The sequence below is a fragment of the Sinocyclocheilus grahami genome, unplaced genomic scaffold (genome assembly GCF_001515645.1).
Source record: "Sinocyclocheilus grahami isolate Dianchi unplaced genomic scaffold, SAMN03320097.WGS_v1.1 scaffold53.1, whole genome shotgun sequence".
Taxonomy (NCBI): domain Eukaryota; kingdom Metazoa; phylum Chordata; class Actinopteri; order Cypriniformes; family Cyprinidae; genus Sinocyclocheilus; species Sinocyclocheilus grahami.
In genome coordinates, this window is record NW_015505232.1 from 304686 (window position 1) to 318744 (window position 14059).

Consider the following 14059-nt stretch of genomic DNA (forward strand, 5'->3'; position numbering starts at 1 on the left):
AATTTTAAAATATAATTGATTTCTGTGAGGCAAAGCTGAATTTTCAGCAGTCATTATTTCAGTCTTGTCTTCAGAGTCACATGTTTACGGAGCCCCGCACATGGCATGCAGGAAAAAAATAGTAGGCTAAATTGTGTGCACGATTTACTAACTTTAGTGAACGAATCGAGGGAACGAATTAGTCAATCGTGCGTGCAATTTATTAATTTTTTCTTGCATGTCATGTGCGGGGCTCCGTACATGTTCCTTCAGAAGTCATTCAAATATGCATTAATATAATTTGGTGCTCAGTCATTTCTTATTTTTATCAGTGTTGTGCTGCTTAATATTTTTGTGGAAACAATTATGCATTTTCGTAATCTGTCACTTTCGATCTATTGAATGCATCCTTGCTGAATAGAAGCATCATGTTCTTTCATATAAAAAATTAATCTGAATTTCTGAATGGTAGTGTAGGTTAGATACGTTTATGAAAGTATAATGTGCAAGTTAATTCAAGAGCTTCATTATAATTTTATTGTTATTTGAATCAAAAGAGAGGAAACTTATGAAGACATGAAACACAAAAATAATGAACAGGTGAACATAAATGACTTGAAACACAAACATGAATCCTGTGAGATTCATATGTAGGTAATATAATTTAAATAAATAATTGTATGATCATTCAGGTGGAATTTGGACAGTTTTTCACATTCAACAGATATTTCAAATTTTTCACATTCAACAGATATTTCACATTTTTCACATTCAACAGATATCGGCGACTTGGTAACTTGATGATTAGGAAATGATTTTTTTGGTTAATATGTGGTACTCCAGTATTAGTAAGAACATCCAATATGAGAACATGAAGAGGGTAAATTGAGAGACACACACACACACACACCATCTGCTGAGTTCTAGATAACGATGAAGAAGCATCATGTTCTTTCATATAAAAATTAATCTGAATTTCTGAATGGTAGTGTAGGTTAGATACGTTTATGAAAGTATAATGTGCAAGTTAATTCAAGAGCTTCATTATAATTTTATTGTTATTTGAATCAAAAGAGAGGAAACTTATGAAGACATGAAACACAAAAATAATGAACAGGTGAACATAAATGACTTGAAACACAAACATGAATCATGTGAGATTCATATGTAGGTAATATAATTTAAATAAATAATTGTATGATCATTCAGGTGGAATTTGGACAGTTTTTCACATTCAACAGATATTTCACATTTTTCACATTCAACAGATATCGGCGACTTGGTAACTTGATGATTAGGAAATTATTTTTTTGGTTAATATGTGGTACTCCAGTATTAGTAAGAACATCCAATATGAGAACATGAAGAGGGTAAATTGAGAGACACACACACACACACACCATCTGCTGAGTTCTAGATAACGATGACCCAAAGCCTCGAGCCTAAATGGGTTTTTACATCTAAAATGAATGTTTTCATGAGGGACCCAGAGTCTTTCCTTCTCCACTGCATCCTGACATATTTTATTCTAACCCTTTGTATGTTATGAATATACAGCAGCATTTTTGAACTTGAAATGTTAAAACAAAAAGACATTAAAATCAATTTCTTAAGTCTTAAGATTTGATGTAACATTGCACTAAATGATGAAGACAGTTTTATTATATATCTTGTCCTTAAATCTTTAGTAGTGCCATTACATGGTACTGATACGGCTACATTACTGTGTAAATACTGGCCTTGTTTGCTGTTTAGCCATTTAACTCTGTTTATTCACACTATTCGTTCTGCAGACCAAGTCAAAGTCATAAATGACAGGTGGAATGACAGAATGGCAGGCAGGGTTGATCAGGACAGGACGATGGTGTTGTGAGAGCCCACGTCTCTGAGGTTCATGGCATCCATACTTACTCCTGTCTCATACACAGGGTTGTCAAATGCAGATTCTTCCGTCATGTTGTCATACGGTGGAGATGACGACCCAGGAAGCTGAAAAGTCTTGCTTTGAGCTCTGCAGAGACTAACAAAACAACCTTATTAGTGAAGAACACACCCCAACACAAAAAGCAGTGTCCTTTTCCCTGCCCTTGAAACTTACATTGAGATGCAGAGGAAAACGACCAGGAGGAGCATCAGTACCACCGCTACAGGAATCAGAACTGCGACGGCGATGTTGACGCCCTCCACGTCGAACTCTGAATCAGCAGCTGTAATGTGGACATTTTATGGAACATTAAAAAAATATAATACGATGATGAATTAGAATGATTGAATCTTTTGTGTTTAAGACATTTTAATAATCACCGTTCAATCTGTGTTCCTCATTGTTTCTTGAGGAAGCTGAAAAACACCAATAACAACTTCTGTAAGACATCTGAATCATTAAACAGTGCTTTGAAACGCATAAAGATGTATACCAGCTGAAAAGAAAACAGTTCGTACCTCTGCACATAGGTGGCGCTCCACTCCATTGAGACGGATGTCCAGGGAGGCAGTGGATAGTGGGTTCACCCTGAAGCGCATAACCTGCACGGCAGGTGAAGCTCAGAGTCTCTCCTGCCTGGAAAAACGCTTTCTCTGAACTTTGGATGGCCGTGGAGGGGGCGCCAGGGTTACTGCAGGGTTCATATCTTTCAGCTACAGAAAAAAACAGAGATTTCAGTCTGCTGGAATGCACTGCATGTGCTGGGACGCAGTAATCCTGAAGCCCACTAGATGGCAGTAGAGTGTCAGGTTTAGGGTTGCATTTCTTGTAATGCTGAGAAATAAGTGCAACAGCACAGATGTTTTACCACTTACGGACACATTTGGGCAGTCTTTCACTCCACTTTGGGTCTGCAGTATCTCTGCTGTAGCAAGTGAGCACTCCTGGGCCAGAAAGTGAGTATCCTTTGTTGCAAATGTACTCCACGGATGATCCCACAGCGAAACGAGAGCCAGTCACCAGTCTCCGGCTGTTGTCCACTAGCCCCGGCTCATCACATGACATAACTAGGCAAATATCAGAAATAAAAACACATGAAAACAACAACAACAACAGAAAACTTTTATAATTTCCCAAAACTGAAAAAAAAGTATAAAAAAGTAAAGTAAAAAAACAAAACTATACTGGAACTGAAATGTTTTGAGCAGAATGTTTTTTATTGCATACAACAACAACAATAATAATAATAAATAAAAAATAAATATTCTTAGTGTTTTATACAATATAAAAGCATAAATTATATTTGAAATGTGAAATCAAGTCTTTGTGTGGTTAAAACATGAATAATCTTTCATATTAACCATATATATTATTAAATAATAATAATAATGTTATAATTAAACAAATACATATTAAATATATAAATCTAAATTCTATTTTAAACATGAACTAGGGTGGTTAAAACATTAATGATATTTAATAATAACGGTATATATTATTAATGAATAATATTCATTAATTATATTAATATTATATTATGTAAATTAATTCATTTAATTATTCAAAAATAAGGCATTTGTGCAGAGGTATTGGCTCATTACACTGTGATCCACATCATTATGTTGAGGAAATTTGAATGGGAATTCATTCAAATATAATATTAGTTTTTCAAGAAGAGAGTCAGTCTAATTATTATCAAATATCCTCAAAGCAACAAATTGCCATCGCTAAACCCACACAGGTACCTGCCAGTTAATGTTTCTGAAAACGTACCTTCGGTTTTCACAGTTAACGGACCCTGCATCTATCATGATAGGGAGGTTATTATTTGTAGTAACCTTAATTTACCAGTAGGTGGCAGTCGACCTAGTTTTAAATCTATGCAGTCATTATCAGCATGTTAATTAAGTTTTCCTAGTGTGACTTAAGCACTAATGATCTGCTGTGACCTTTAAGTGTAATGTTAGCTCTTACTTTTCTCACAGATGGGGACGTCTCCACTCCATGTCAGATCCCACTGGCACATCAGGATCTCTGAGCCCTGCAGATGGAAGCCTGGGTAACACTGGTAGGTAATAACGGTGCCATGGGTCAGGTCGGGATGAGACGTGCTCTTCCAGCCATTAGGCATTTCTGGCAGCTCTGCGCAGGTGTCGTTACGTGGCACTTCTAGTATTTGGATGGTGGAAGGAGAAAAGAGACATTGGGTCTTGGGATTTTTCTATTTTTACCATAAAGTTTTGAATGTAAATGAGGCTGCTGTGAGAAAACAGTTGCCCATCTCAGTCTTTGCCAATGAGGGGCACTGCCAAGCAGGTTGGCACCTCTACTGCTAATGCTTGTTCAGACACTGGGGGACCATCACTGCCCAAATAGGATTCATTTAGGAAAATACAAGCTCTGGCTCAACAGACATGTCAATAAGAGATCCTTAATGTACTAATATTTACTGTAAACTGCTTAATGTACAAACAAATAAAACAAACAAGAATGTAAAGATGATCAGCACATTCTCATAATGCCACTAACCAAAGAAATGCACTACAAAGCCATTGTTGTATCCGTAGACATTGGAGGCTGGATCAGATTGAAACTGGATGGTCACATCGGCTGAAGCGGTATAGAGTCTAAATCGAGGAAGAAATCCGCTGTACTGGCCCAGGATGTTGGCTGTGAGGTCATCTCCATCATAAAAGGTCAGCAGGTCATTCTTCCCCAGACGAAGACTATTGAAACAACACGTATGAATGCACATCATTAATGTAGCTCATACATTTTTAAAGCAAAAGAAGGGTAAATGAAGACAGAACATTACTATTTTTAGGTGAACTATCCCTTTAATTAAGAAGAATGGTGGCATTCTAACATAAGAATCTGTCACACCACCAGCCACATTTGTTTCCCCAGATGGTTTGCTGATGTCATTCTGCAATTCATCTTCATTTCCAAACCAACATGAGTAATGCAAGGGGAAAACAAATTACACAGCCTAGGCAGAATTTTACACAACAGTATTCACGCTGAGAATCAATCATGTTTTCCGTTCTGTCATGCTAAATGGCAATAAAGGCCAGTGTTTAGATTCCCTCATCTATCGGGAGGCTGCATTTACCTCTTCAATGGGGAAGTGACATTTTGCAAAGAAATGAGATTTATTTAGTGTAATGTTGGAAAGCAGAGAGGCAGAGCCCTCAGGGCCGTCACACAGCTGTCAGCCCTTCGGGTTCTGTTGTTTGGGAAGGTCATAGATGAGCTGTGTTATTATTCACAGCCTGACAAAAGACAGGGGTACAATAAGGGTTTATAGAGTTAAATACACATTTACATGTCCTGATGATCAGCTGAGATGGACTGTGTTTTTCTTCTTCTTCCATCGAACAGGCTCATTGTTAGATACTTTCAGGCCTGTGTGTGTGTGTGTGTGTTTTGGAGGGTAAGTTTGGAAGATAGTGTTGTGCAGAAGCCAGTAAAGCTGAGCTAATGATGCATGTTGGGACACAGAGGTTCTGGGTGCAGAGATAATGTCACACTCAGCCTCAGGAAGATTCGATGACTGGTGGACCATTGGCTTCTAAAAAGGGCAGAATGTCAGAGCAATAAAAAAGGACTTTTCATTTTACCCTATTTTTTCTTATTAATAATAAATCAAATAGAGTAGGTTGCTTTTAAAATGCCACATTCTCGCTTTGCAAAAACCTTAACCTTGTTTTGTCTAACAAAACAATCTCTTGAGATTATGCCAAATTTACCAATCACAAATAAACTTCCTTAATCCCAATACCTCTTAAAATCAACCATCCCATCCCAAAACTACTTATACTGTGCCATAACCCACCGATAAGTCCACAACTAATCCATCCATCTCACTCTAAACCTATATACCATCCAGAAACCAATTCATATCACCCTAATGCTGCGTTCAAGTCCTCCTGGTACGCTCGTACTTACGAGTTGACAAGTTGTAATTACGACGTCAGGTGCGTTCAAGTCAGTTTAGTCGGCACAAGATGGCGGTGTACCTTCTTTTAATAAATTACAAGAAAATACAACAGGGTCTGCATTTTTTTACTTGGATTTCAGCTGCGTAACAAGAACATGACCAATTTAAGTTTATAGGGCAACTAAACTATCAATTTAAACAAAAAATTACCGTCAACTACAGACGTTGCATCCATCGATTCCGCCATGTTTCTCATTGACACGCCCCCAACTCAGAAACTCGGGGCTTAAAGAAAATTTCGAGTTTCCCACTCGTAATAACGACTTTGTGGTGGCGTTCATGTGCGTTCAACTCGTAAATACGATCTATCCGACAGGACTTGAACGCACCATAATCCCCTCTTCTCCCACCAATACACCTGCCAATAACACCACAAAACCCAACCATATCAATTTAAACTTAGCTATACCTTGCAAATACCAAGCCATACCCTCCTATTACCAACCCACACAACTCCAGGCCAAACTCACACATAACGCCCCAAAAATCCACCAATTTTTGTGGTTTTCTGTTTAAAACTCTATCAAAAATTATTTGCCTTGATGTTTCCCTCAGAACTTTTGTACTTATGAAAGAAGTTGCAATCAAACCTCAATACAATTGAGTGCACATCCCATAGTGGGTCACTGAGATCTTGAAGAAGCTCTATTGCGTTGAAGTAACATGTGGAGGTGTGACCCCTATCCAGGTGTTCAGCCTGGCACCTGTATGTGGGCCCATTAGCGCTGAGTGTTAATGAGTCCGTGGGTGGCCTCCATGTCTGTGCTAAATTAATTAATCAGCTGTCATTACACACACTGTTCCTCTGTAATTGGAAGGCGGTGAACTGTACCGAATGCTAATAGAGAAGTGAAAGCATTCTCATTCGAGGAGAAAAGCAACACAAACACTTAGCTACACAAAGACAGTGCTAAAATATAACCATCTATCATTTCTGTCCACACACATACATTGAGGTTCAGATACTCACACCTGGACATCCAGCATAAATCTCTTGTCCTCCTCCACATGTAGACCCCAGATACAATCCTGACCTTTGTCATACGCTTCAGGCCAGTTTGGAGAAAGCACCACTCCTGCTGAATCTGTTATTTCTCCACTGCACACCGCTGTAAAACAAACAAATGGTGCATTCAAGTCCTCCTGGGAAGTTTGTATTAACGATTTGGGAAGTCCTAATTACAACGTAAGGTGCTTTTAAATCACTTTGGAGGGAGCAAGATGACAATGTAAATTTGACACAATTATTTAACTCTACATCTATAAAATTATTAAAAACTGCAAATGGGGTGTGTTTTTGCTTTTTTTGTTTTTATTCAATTTGTGTAAGTGCTATGAGATACAGTACTCTGAGATTTTGAACATGCAACTTCAATGGCATTCATACGTGCGTTCAACTTGTAAATACAATCTTTACATCCAATATGACTTGAATGCACCAAAAGTTAAAGGGATCAAATGGTTTAATTTCTTTTTAATTTAAAGGGATACTCCATTAAAAATTCTGTCTTCATTTACACACACTTATGTCATTCCAAACCTATATGACTTCAAATATTTTAGCTGACTGACTTTCACCATAAGGACAAAAAAATGCTGGGATATTCTTCAAAATGTCCAAAAGAAGAAAGAAAGTCATAAAGGTTTGGAACGATATGAGGGTGAGTAAATGAATGTTAAAGAGATAGTTTATTTGGATTTCATACTGACTTCAAATGGCATGTAAAAACAAAAATTAAATCAGAGAAAAATGACCAAAAAGATTGGACTATAAATCAATCGGCATTCTGAAAGAGACATCACACACACAAAATCACCTCTGCAGGCTGGTTCTGTCTCATTCCATTGTGGATTTTCATCATTTACGCACTCTAAAATAATAGCGCCCTGCTCCAGTGTATAACCAGGCTCACAGGTGAACTCCACCACAGAACCAACTCCAAAAGCAGGATCACTTGTGGAGAAATTTCCATACTTCACAAACGGCTCATAACAACTGCCTTGAGCAAAAGCTGTAGAAAAATAACATTTATACAATATAATAAACACAACTTTTTTTTTCTTTCTCATAAACGGTAAAAAGGCATTTTTTCATTTAGATTTATGCACTTGGCAGATACTTTAATCCAAAGTGATTTACACTGCAGTCAAGCTCATTATAGCAGTTCTTGCACTCTCTAGCAATCTAGTATTTATAGTATTATTTCAGTAGGATGTTGTTTGTCAGTTGTCCTTGATCATGGTAAACTTGTAATTCTATAAATATACACAGTAATCTTTTGTCTCTAGGTAACATCTGTTCTATCTGGCCCTCTCTGTTCTTCTTCATCTGCTGTAACTAATTTGTTCAGGCCTTATAGAGACCAGAACTGATGAGAGGTAGAAGTGAACAAGCTCTTTTGTGAAATTACTGGAAGACAAGAATAACTCATGTGTAATGTTAGCTCTTACTTTTCTCACAGATGGGGACGTCTCCACTCCATGTCAGATCCCACTGGCACATCAGGATCTCTGAGCCCTGCAGATGGAAGCCTGGGTAACACTGGTAGGTAATAACGGTGCCATGGGTCAGGTCGGGATGAGACGTGCTCTTCCAGCCATTAGGCATTTCTGGCAGCTCTGCGCAGGTGTCGTTACGTGGCACTTCTAGTATTTGGATGGTGGAAGGAGAAAAGAGACATTGGGTCTTGGGATTTTTCTATTTTTACCATAAAGTTTTGAATGTAAATGAGGCTGCTGTGAGAAAACAGTTGCCCATCTCAGTCTTTGCCAATGAGGGGCACTGCCAAGCAGGTTGGCACCTCTACTGCTAATGCTTGTTCAGACACTGGGGGACCATCACTGCCCAAATAGGATTCATTTAGGAAAATACAAGCTCTGGCTCAACAGACATGTCAATAAGAGATCCTTAATGTACTAATATTTACTGTAAACTGCTTAATGTACAAACAAATAAAACAAACAAGAATGTAAAGATGATCAGCACATTCTCATAATGCCACTAACCAAAGAAATGCACTACAAAGCCATTGTTGTATCCGTAGACATTGGAGGCTGGATCAGATTGAAACTGGATGGTCACATCGGCTGAAGCGGTATAGAGTCTAAATCGAGGAAGAAATCCGCTGTACTGGCCCAGGATGTTGGCTGTGAGGTCATCTCCATCATAAAAGGTCAGCAGGTCATTCTTCCCCAGACGAAGACTATTGAAACAACACGTGTGAATGCACATCATTAATGTAGCTCATACATTTTTAAAGCAAAAGAAGGGTAAATGAAGACAGAACATTACTATTTTTAGGTGAACTATCCCTTTAATTAAGAAGAATGGTGGCATTCTAACATAAGAATCTGTCACACCACCAGCCACATTTGTTTCCCCAGATGGTTTGCTGATGTCATTCTGCAATTCATCTTCATTTCCAAACCAACATGAGTAATGCAAGGGGAAAACAAATTACACAGCCTAGGCAGAATTTTACACAACAGTATCCACGCTGAGAATCAATCTTGTTTTCCATTCTGTCATGCTAAATGGCAATAACGTCCAGTGTTTAGATTCCCTCATCTATCGGGAGGCTGCATTTACCTCTTCAATGGGGAAGTGACATTTTGCAAAGAAATGAGATTTATTTAGTGTAATGTTGGAAAGCAGAGAGGCAGAGCCCTCAGGGCCGTCACACAGCTGTCAGCCCTTCGGGTTCTGTTGTTTGGGAAGGTCATAGATGAGCTGTGTTATTATTCACAGCCTGACAAAAGACAGGGGTACAATAAGGGTTTATAGAGTTAAATACACATTTACATGTCCTGATGATCAGCTGAGATGGACTGTGTTTTTCTTCTTCTTCCATCGAACAGGCTCATTGTTAGATACTTTCAGGCCTGTGTGTGTGTGTGTGTGTTTTGGAGGGTAAGTTTGGAAGATAGTGTTGTGCAGAAGCCAGTAAAGCTGAGCTAATGATGCATGTTGGGACACAGAGGTTCTGGGTGCAGAGATAATGTCACACTCAGCCTCAGGAAGATTCGATGACTGGTGGACCATTGGCTTCTAAAAAGGGCAGAATGTCAGAGCAATAAAAAAGGACTTTTCATTTTACCCTATTTTTTCTTATTAATAATAAATCAAATAGAGTAGGTTGCTTTTAAAATGCCACATTCTCGCTTTGCAAAAACCTTAACCTTGTTTTGTCTAACAAAACAATCTCTTGAGATTATGCCAAATTTACCAATCACAAATAAACTTCCTTAATCCCAATACCTCTTAAAATCAACCATCCCATCCCAAAACTACTTATACTGTGCCATAACCCACCGATAAGTCCACAACTAATCCATCCATCTCACTCTAAACCTATATACCATCCAGAAACCAATTCATATCACCCTAATGCTGCGTTCAAGTCCTCCTGGTACGCTCGTACTTACGAGTTGACAAGTTGTAATTACGACGTCAGGTGCGTTCAAGTCAGTTTAGTCGGCACAAGATGGCGGTGTACCTTCTTTTAATAAATTACAAGAAAATACAACAGGGTCTGCATTTTTTTACTTGGATTTCAGCTGCGTAACAAGAACATGACCAATTTAAGTTTATAGGGCAACTAAACTATCAATTTAAACAAAAAATTACCGTCAACTACAGACGTTGCATCCATCGATTCCGCCATGTTTCTCATTGACACGCCCCCAACTCAGAAACTCGGGGCTTAAAGAAAATTTCGAGTTTCCCACTCGTAATAACGACTTTGTGGTGGCGTTCATGTGCGTTCAACTCGTAAATACGATCTATCCGACAGGACTTGAACGCACCATAATCCCCTCTTCTCCCACCAATACACCTGCCAATAACACCACAAAACCCAACCATATCAATTTAAACTTAGCTATACCTTGCAAATACCAAGCCATACCCTCCTATTACCAACCCACACAACTCCAGGCCAAACTCACACATAACGCCCCAAAAATCCACCAATTTTTGTGGTTTTCTGTTTAAAACTCTATCAAAAATTATTTGCCTTGATGTTTCCCTCAGAACTTTTGTACTTATGAAAGAAGTTGCAATCAAACCTCAATACAATTGAGTGCACATCCCATAGTGGGTCACTGAGATCTTGAAGAAGCTCTATTGCGTTGAAGTAACATGTGGAGGTGTGACCCCTATCCAGGTGTTCAGCCTGGCACCTGTATGTGGGCCCATTAGCGCTGAGTGTTAATGAGTCCGTGGGTGGCCTCCATGTCTGTGCTAAATTAATTAATCAGCTGTCATTACACACACTGTTCCTCTGTAATTGGAAGGCGGTGAACTGTACCGAATGCTAATAGAGAAGTGAAAGCATTCTCATTCGAGGAGAAAAGCAACACAAACACTTAGCTACACAAAGACAGTGCTAAAATATAACCATCTATCATTTCTGTCCACACACATACATTGAGGTTCAGATACTCACACCTGGACATCCAGCATAAATCTCTTGTCCTCCTCCACATGTAGACCCCAGATACAATCCTGACCTTTGTCATACGCTTCAGGCCAGTTTGGAGAAAGCACCACTCCTGCTGAATCTGTTATTTCTCCACTGCACACCGCTGTAAAACAAACAAATGGTGCATTCAAGTCCTCCTGGGAAGTTTGTATTAACGATTTGGGAAGTCCTAATTACAACGTAAGGTGCTTTTAAATCACTTTGGAGGGAGCAAGATGACAATGTAAATTTGACACAATTATTTAACTCTACATCTATAAAATTATTAAAAACTGCAAATGGGGTGTGTTTTTGCTTTTTTTGTTTTTATTCAATTTGTGTAAGTGCTATGAGATACAGTACTCTGAGATTTTGAACATGCAACTTCAATGGCATTCATACGTGCGTTCAACTTGTAAATACAATCTTTACATCCAATATGACTTGAATGCACCAAAAGTTAAAGGGATCAAATGGTTTAATTTCTTTTTAATTTAAAGGGATACTCCATTAAAAATTCTGTCTTCATTTACACACACTTATGTCATTCCAAACCTATATGACTTCAAATATTTTAGCTGACTGACTTTCACCATAAGGACAAAAAAATGCTGGGATATTCTTCAAAATGTCCAAAAGAAGAAAGAAAGTCATAAAGGTTTGGAACGATATGAGGGTGAGTAAATGAATGTTAAAGAGATAGTTTATTTGGATTTCATACTGACTTCAAATGGCATGTAAAAACAAAAATTAAATCAGAGAAAAATGACCAAAAAGATTGGACTATAAATCAATCGGCATTCTGAAAGAGACATCACACACACAAAATCACCTCTGCAGGCTGGTTCTGTCTCATTCCATTGTGGATTTTCATCATTTACGCACTCTAAAATAATAGCGCCCTGCTCCAGTGTATAACCAGGCTCACAGGTGAACTCCACCACAGAACCAACTCCAAAAGCAGGATCACTTGTGGAGAAATTTCCATACTTCACAAACGGCTCATAACAACTGCCTTGAGCAAAAGCTGTAGAAAAATAACATTTATACAATATAATAAACACAACTTTTTTTTTCTTTCTCATAAACGGTAAAAAGGCATTTTTTCATTTAGATTTATGCACTTGGCAGATACTTTAATCCAAAGTGATTTACACTGCAGTCAAGCTCATTATAGCAGTTCTTGCACTCTCTAGCAATCTAGTATTTATAGTATTATTTCAGTAGGATGTTGTTTGTCAGTTGTCCTTGGTCATGGTAAACTTGTAATTCTATAAATATACACAGTAATCTTTTGTCTCTAGGTAACATCTGTTCTATCTGGCCCTCTCTGTTCTTCTTCATCTGCTGTAACTAATTTGTTCAGGCCTTATAGAGACCAGAACTGATGAGAGGTAGAAGTGAACAAGCTCTTTTGTGAAATTACTGGAAGACAAGAATAACTCATGTTCAGGAAATACAGAAGAGTCCTTGTACCTTCATATCGGATGGCAGCGCCAGTGCATGTGCCCGTCTCGTCACTGGTGAATTCCACAAACAGATGCCTGCCGGTGCTGGTGACCCCCTCAGTGGGCAGATACTCGACTGCATACGAGTCATACAGGGGCGGAGAGTCAATGTTACTTCCATCCTTTATTAGGAGCCTGAAAACAAACAAAAGGATGTCAGCATCGCTAAAGAGTAATTGTGTGAACAGATCAAGATTATTTGATCAAAAATTTATAAAATTTTAATATAAAAGAAGAGATTTCTAATTCAGTATATTTTAAAGGGGTCATATGATGCTGCTAAAAAGAACATTATTTTGTGTATTTGGTGTAATGAAATGTGTTTATGTGGTTTAAGGTTAAAAAAAACACAATATTTTTCACATACTGTACATTATTGTTTCTCCTCTATGCCCCACCTTTTTGAAACGCGCCGATTTTCACAAAGCTCATCGGTCTGAAAAAGCGAGGTGTGCTGTGATTGGCCAGCTATCCAGTGTGTTGTGATTGGCCGAATACCTCAAGCGTGAGACGGAAATGTTACACCCCTCACCATACTGTTGATGCCGTCTCCCGGAGCGACAAGACAAAAAACATGAAAACCCATTATAAACGAGGCATTTGTTGCATCCAGTGGGGATGACTTATACTGTCTTTTTACGTGTTGCGTTGCATCGCGCAGCGTAAACATAAAACCATCTCTGCATTTGTGATCAGAAATGACAAACAAGCACTAACATTACTCTACACTGCTCAGAATTTGCGTTTGAATCATCAGTGGCAAATCCTTTAAATGAAAACATACGTCAGAACAGCCGGTGGCGGGCATGCGTGAGCTGAGCAGCACTAAGTTGATGTATTCCTTCAGCGACCAGCACGGATCAGCTCTAGGCATGACGAAGCGGGTATCGTCCTCTTTTGGAAGACCAAACAAAGTAGTTTCACTTTCACAACGCAGCACACAGCATCTTCACGACATGGTGGCAGCAACAATACTACAGCGAGAATAAAAGTTACGCCTTCTTTCTTTGCGTGAACATTTGGGCGGTGTTATGCAAATCTTCCCACATCGTGACGTAGACATGTGGGGGCGTGTTAGAACGAGCCGTTTTAGGTAGGTGTGGTTGACTCTTAACTTTTATAAAGAATATCTCTTTGGATTTGAGACTTTAGTCTTTGCAACTTTACAGATCTTCTTTATGCACCA

General features: G+C 38.6%; 1 protein-coding gene across 1 annotated transcript in view; it reads right to left on the reverse strand.

Annotated features, from left to right (window-relative positions):
• Positions 1–949: 949 nt before the first annotated feature.
• The window catches only part of LOC107583413 (seizure protein 6-like), a 60304-nt gene continuing 47194 nt past the window's right edge, over positions 950–14059 (reverse strand). Inside the window, exons 7-16 of the mRNA XM_016269615.1 lie at positions 12842–13008; positions 12198–12392; positions 11351–11489; positions 8910–9106; positions 8355–8549; positions 2779–2970; positions 2422–2616; positions 2284–2319; positions 2078–2186; positions 950–1990 (exon numbers count right to left, since the gene is read on the reverse strand). Of these exons, the coding sequence (XP_016125101.1) occupies positions 1828–1990; positions 2078–2186; positions 2284–2319; positions 2422–2616; positions 2779–2970; positions 8355–8549; positions 8910–9106; positions 11351–11489; positions 12198–12392; positions 12842–13008 (1588 nt within the window). The 3' untranslated portion in view covers positions 950–1827. The remainder of the gene's footprint in view (positions 1991–2077; positions 2187–2283; positions 2320–2421; positions 2617–2778; positions 2971–8354; positions 8550–8909; positions 9107–11350; positions 11490–12197; positions 12393–12841; positions 13009–14059) is intronic.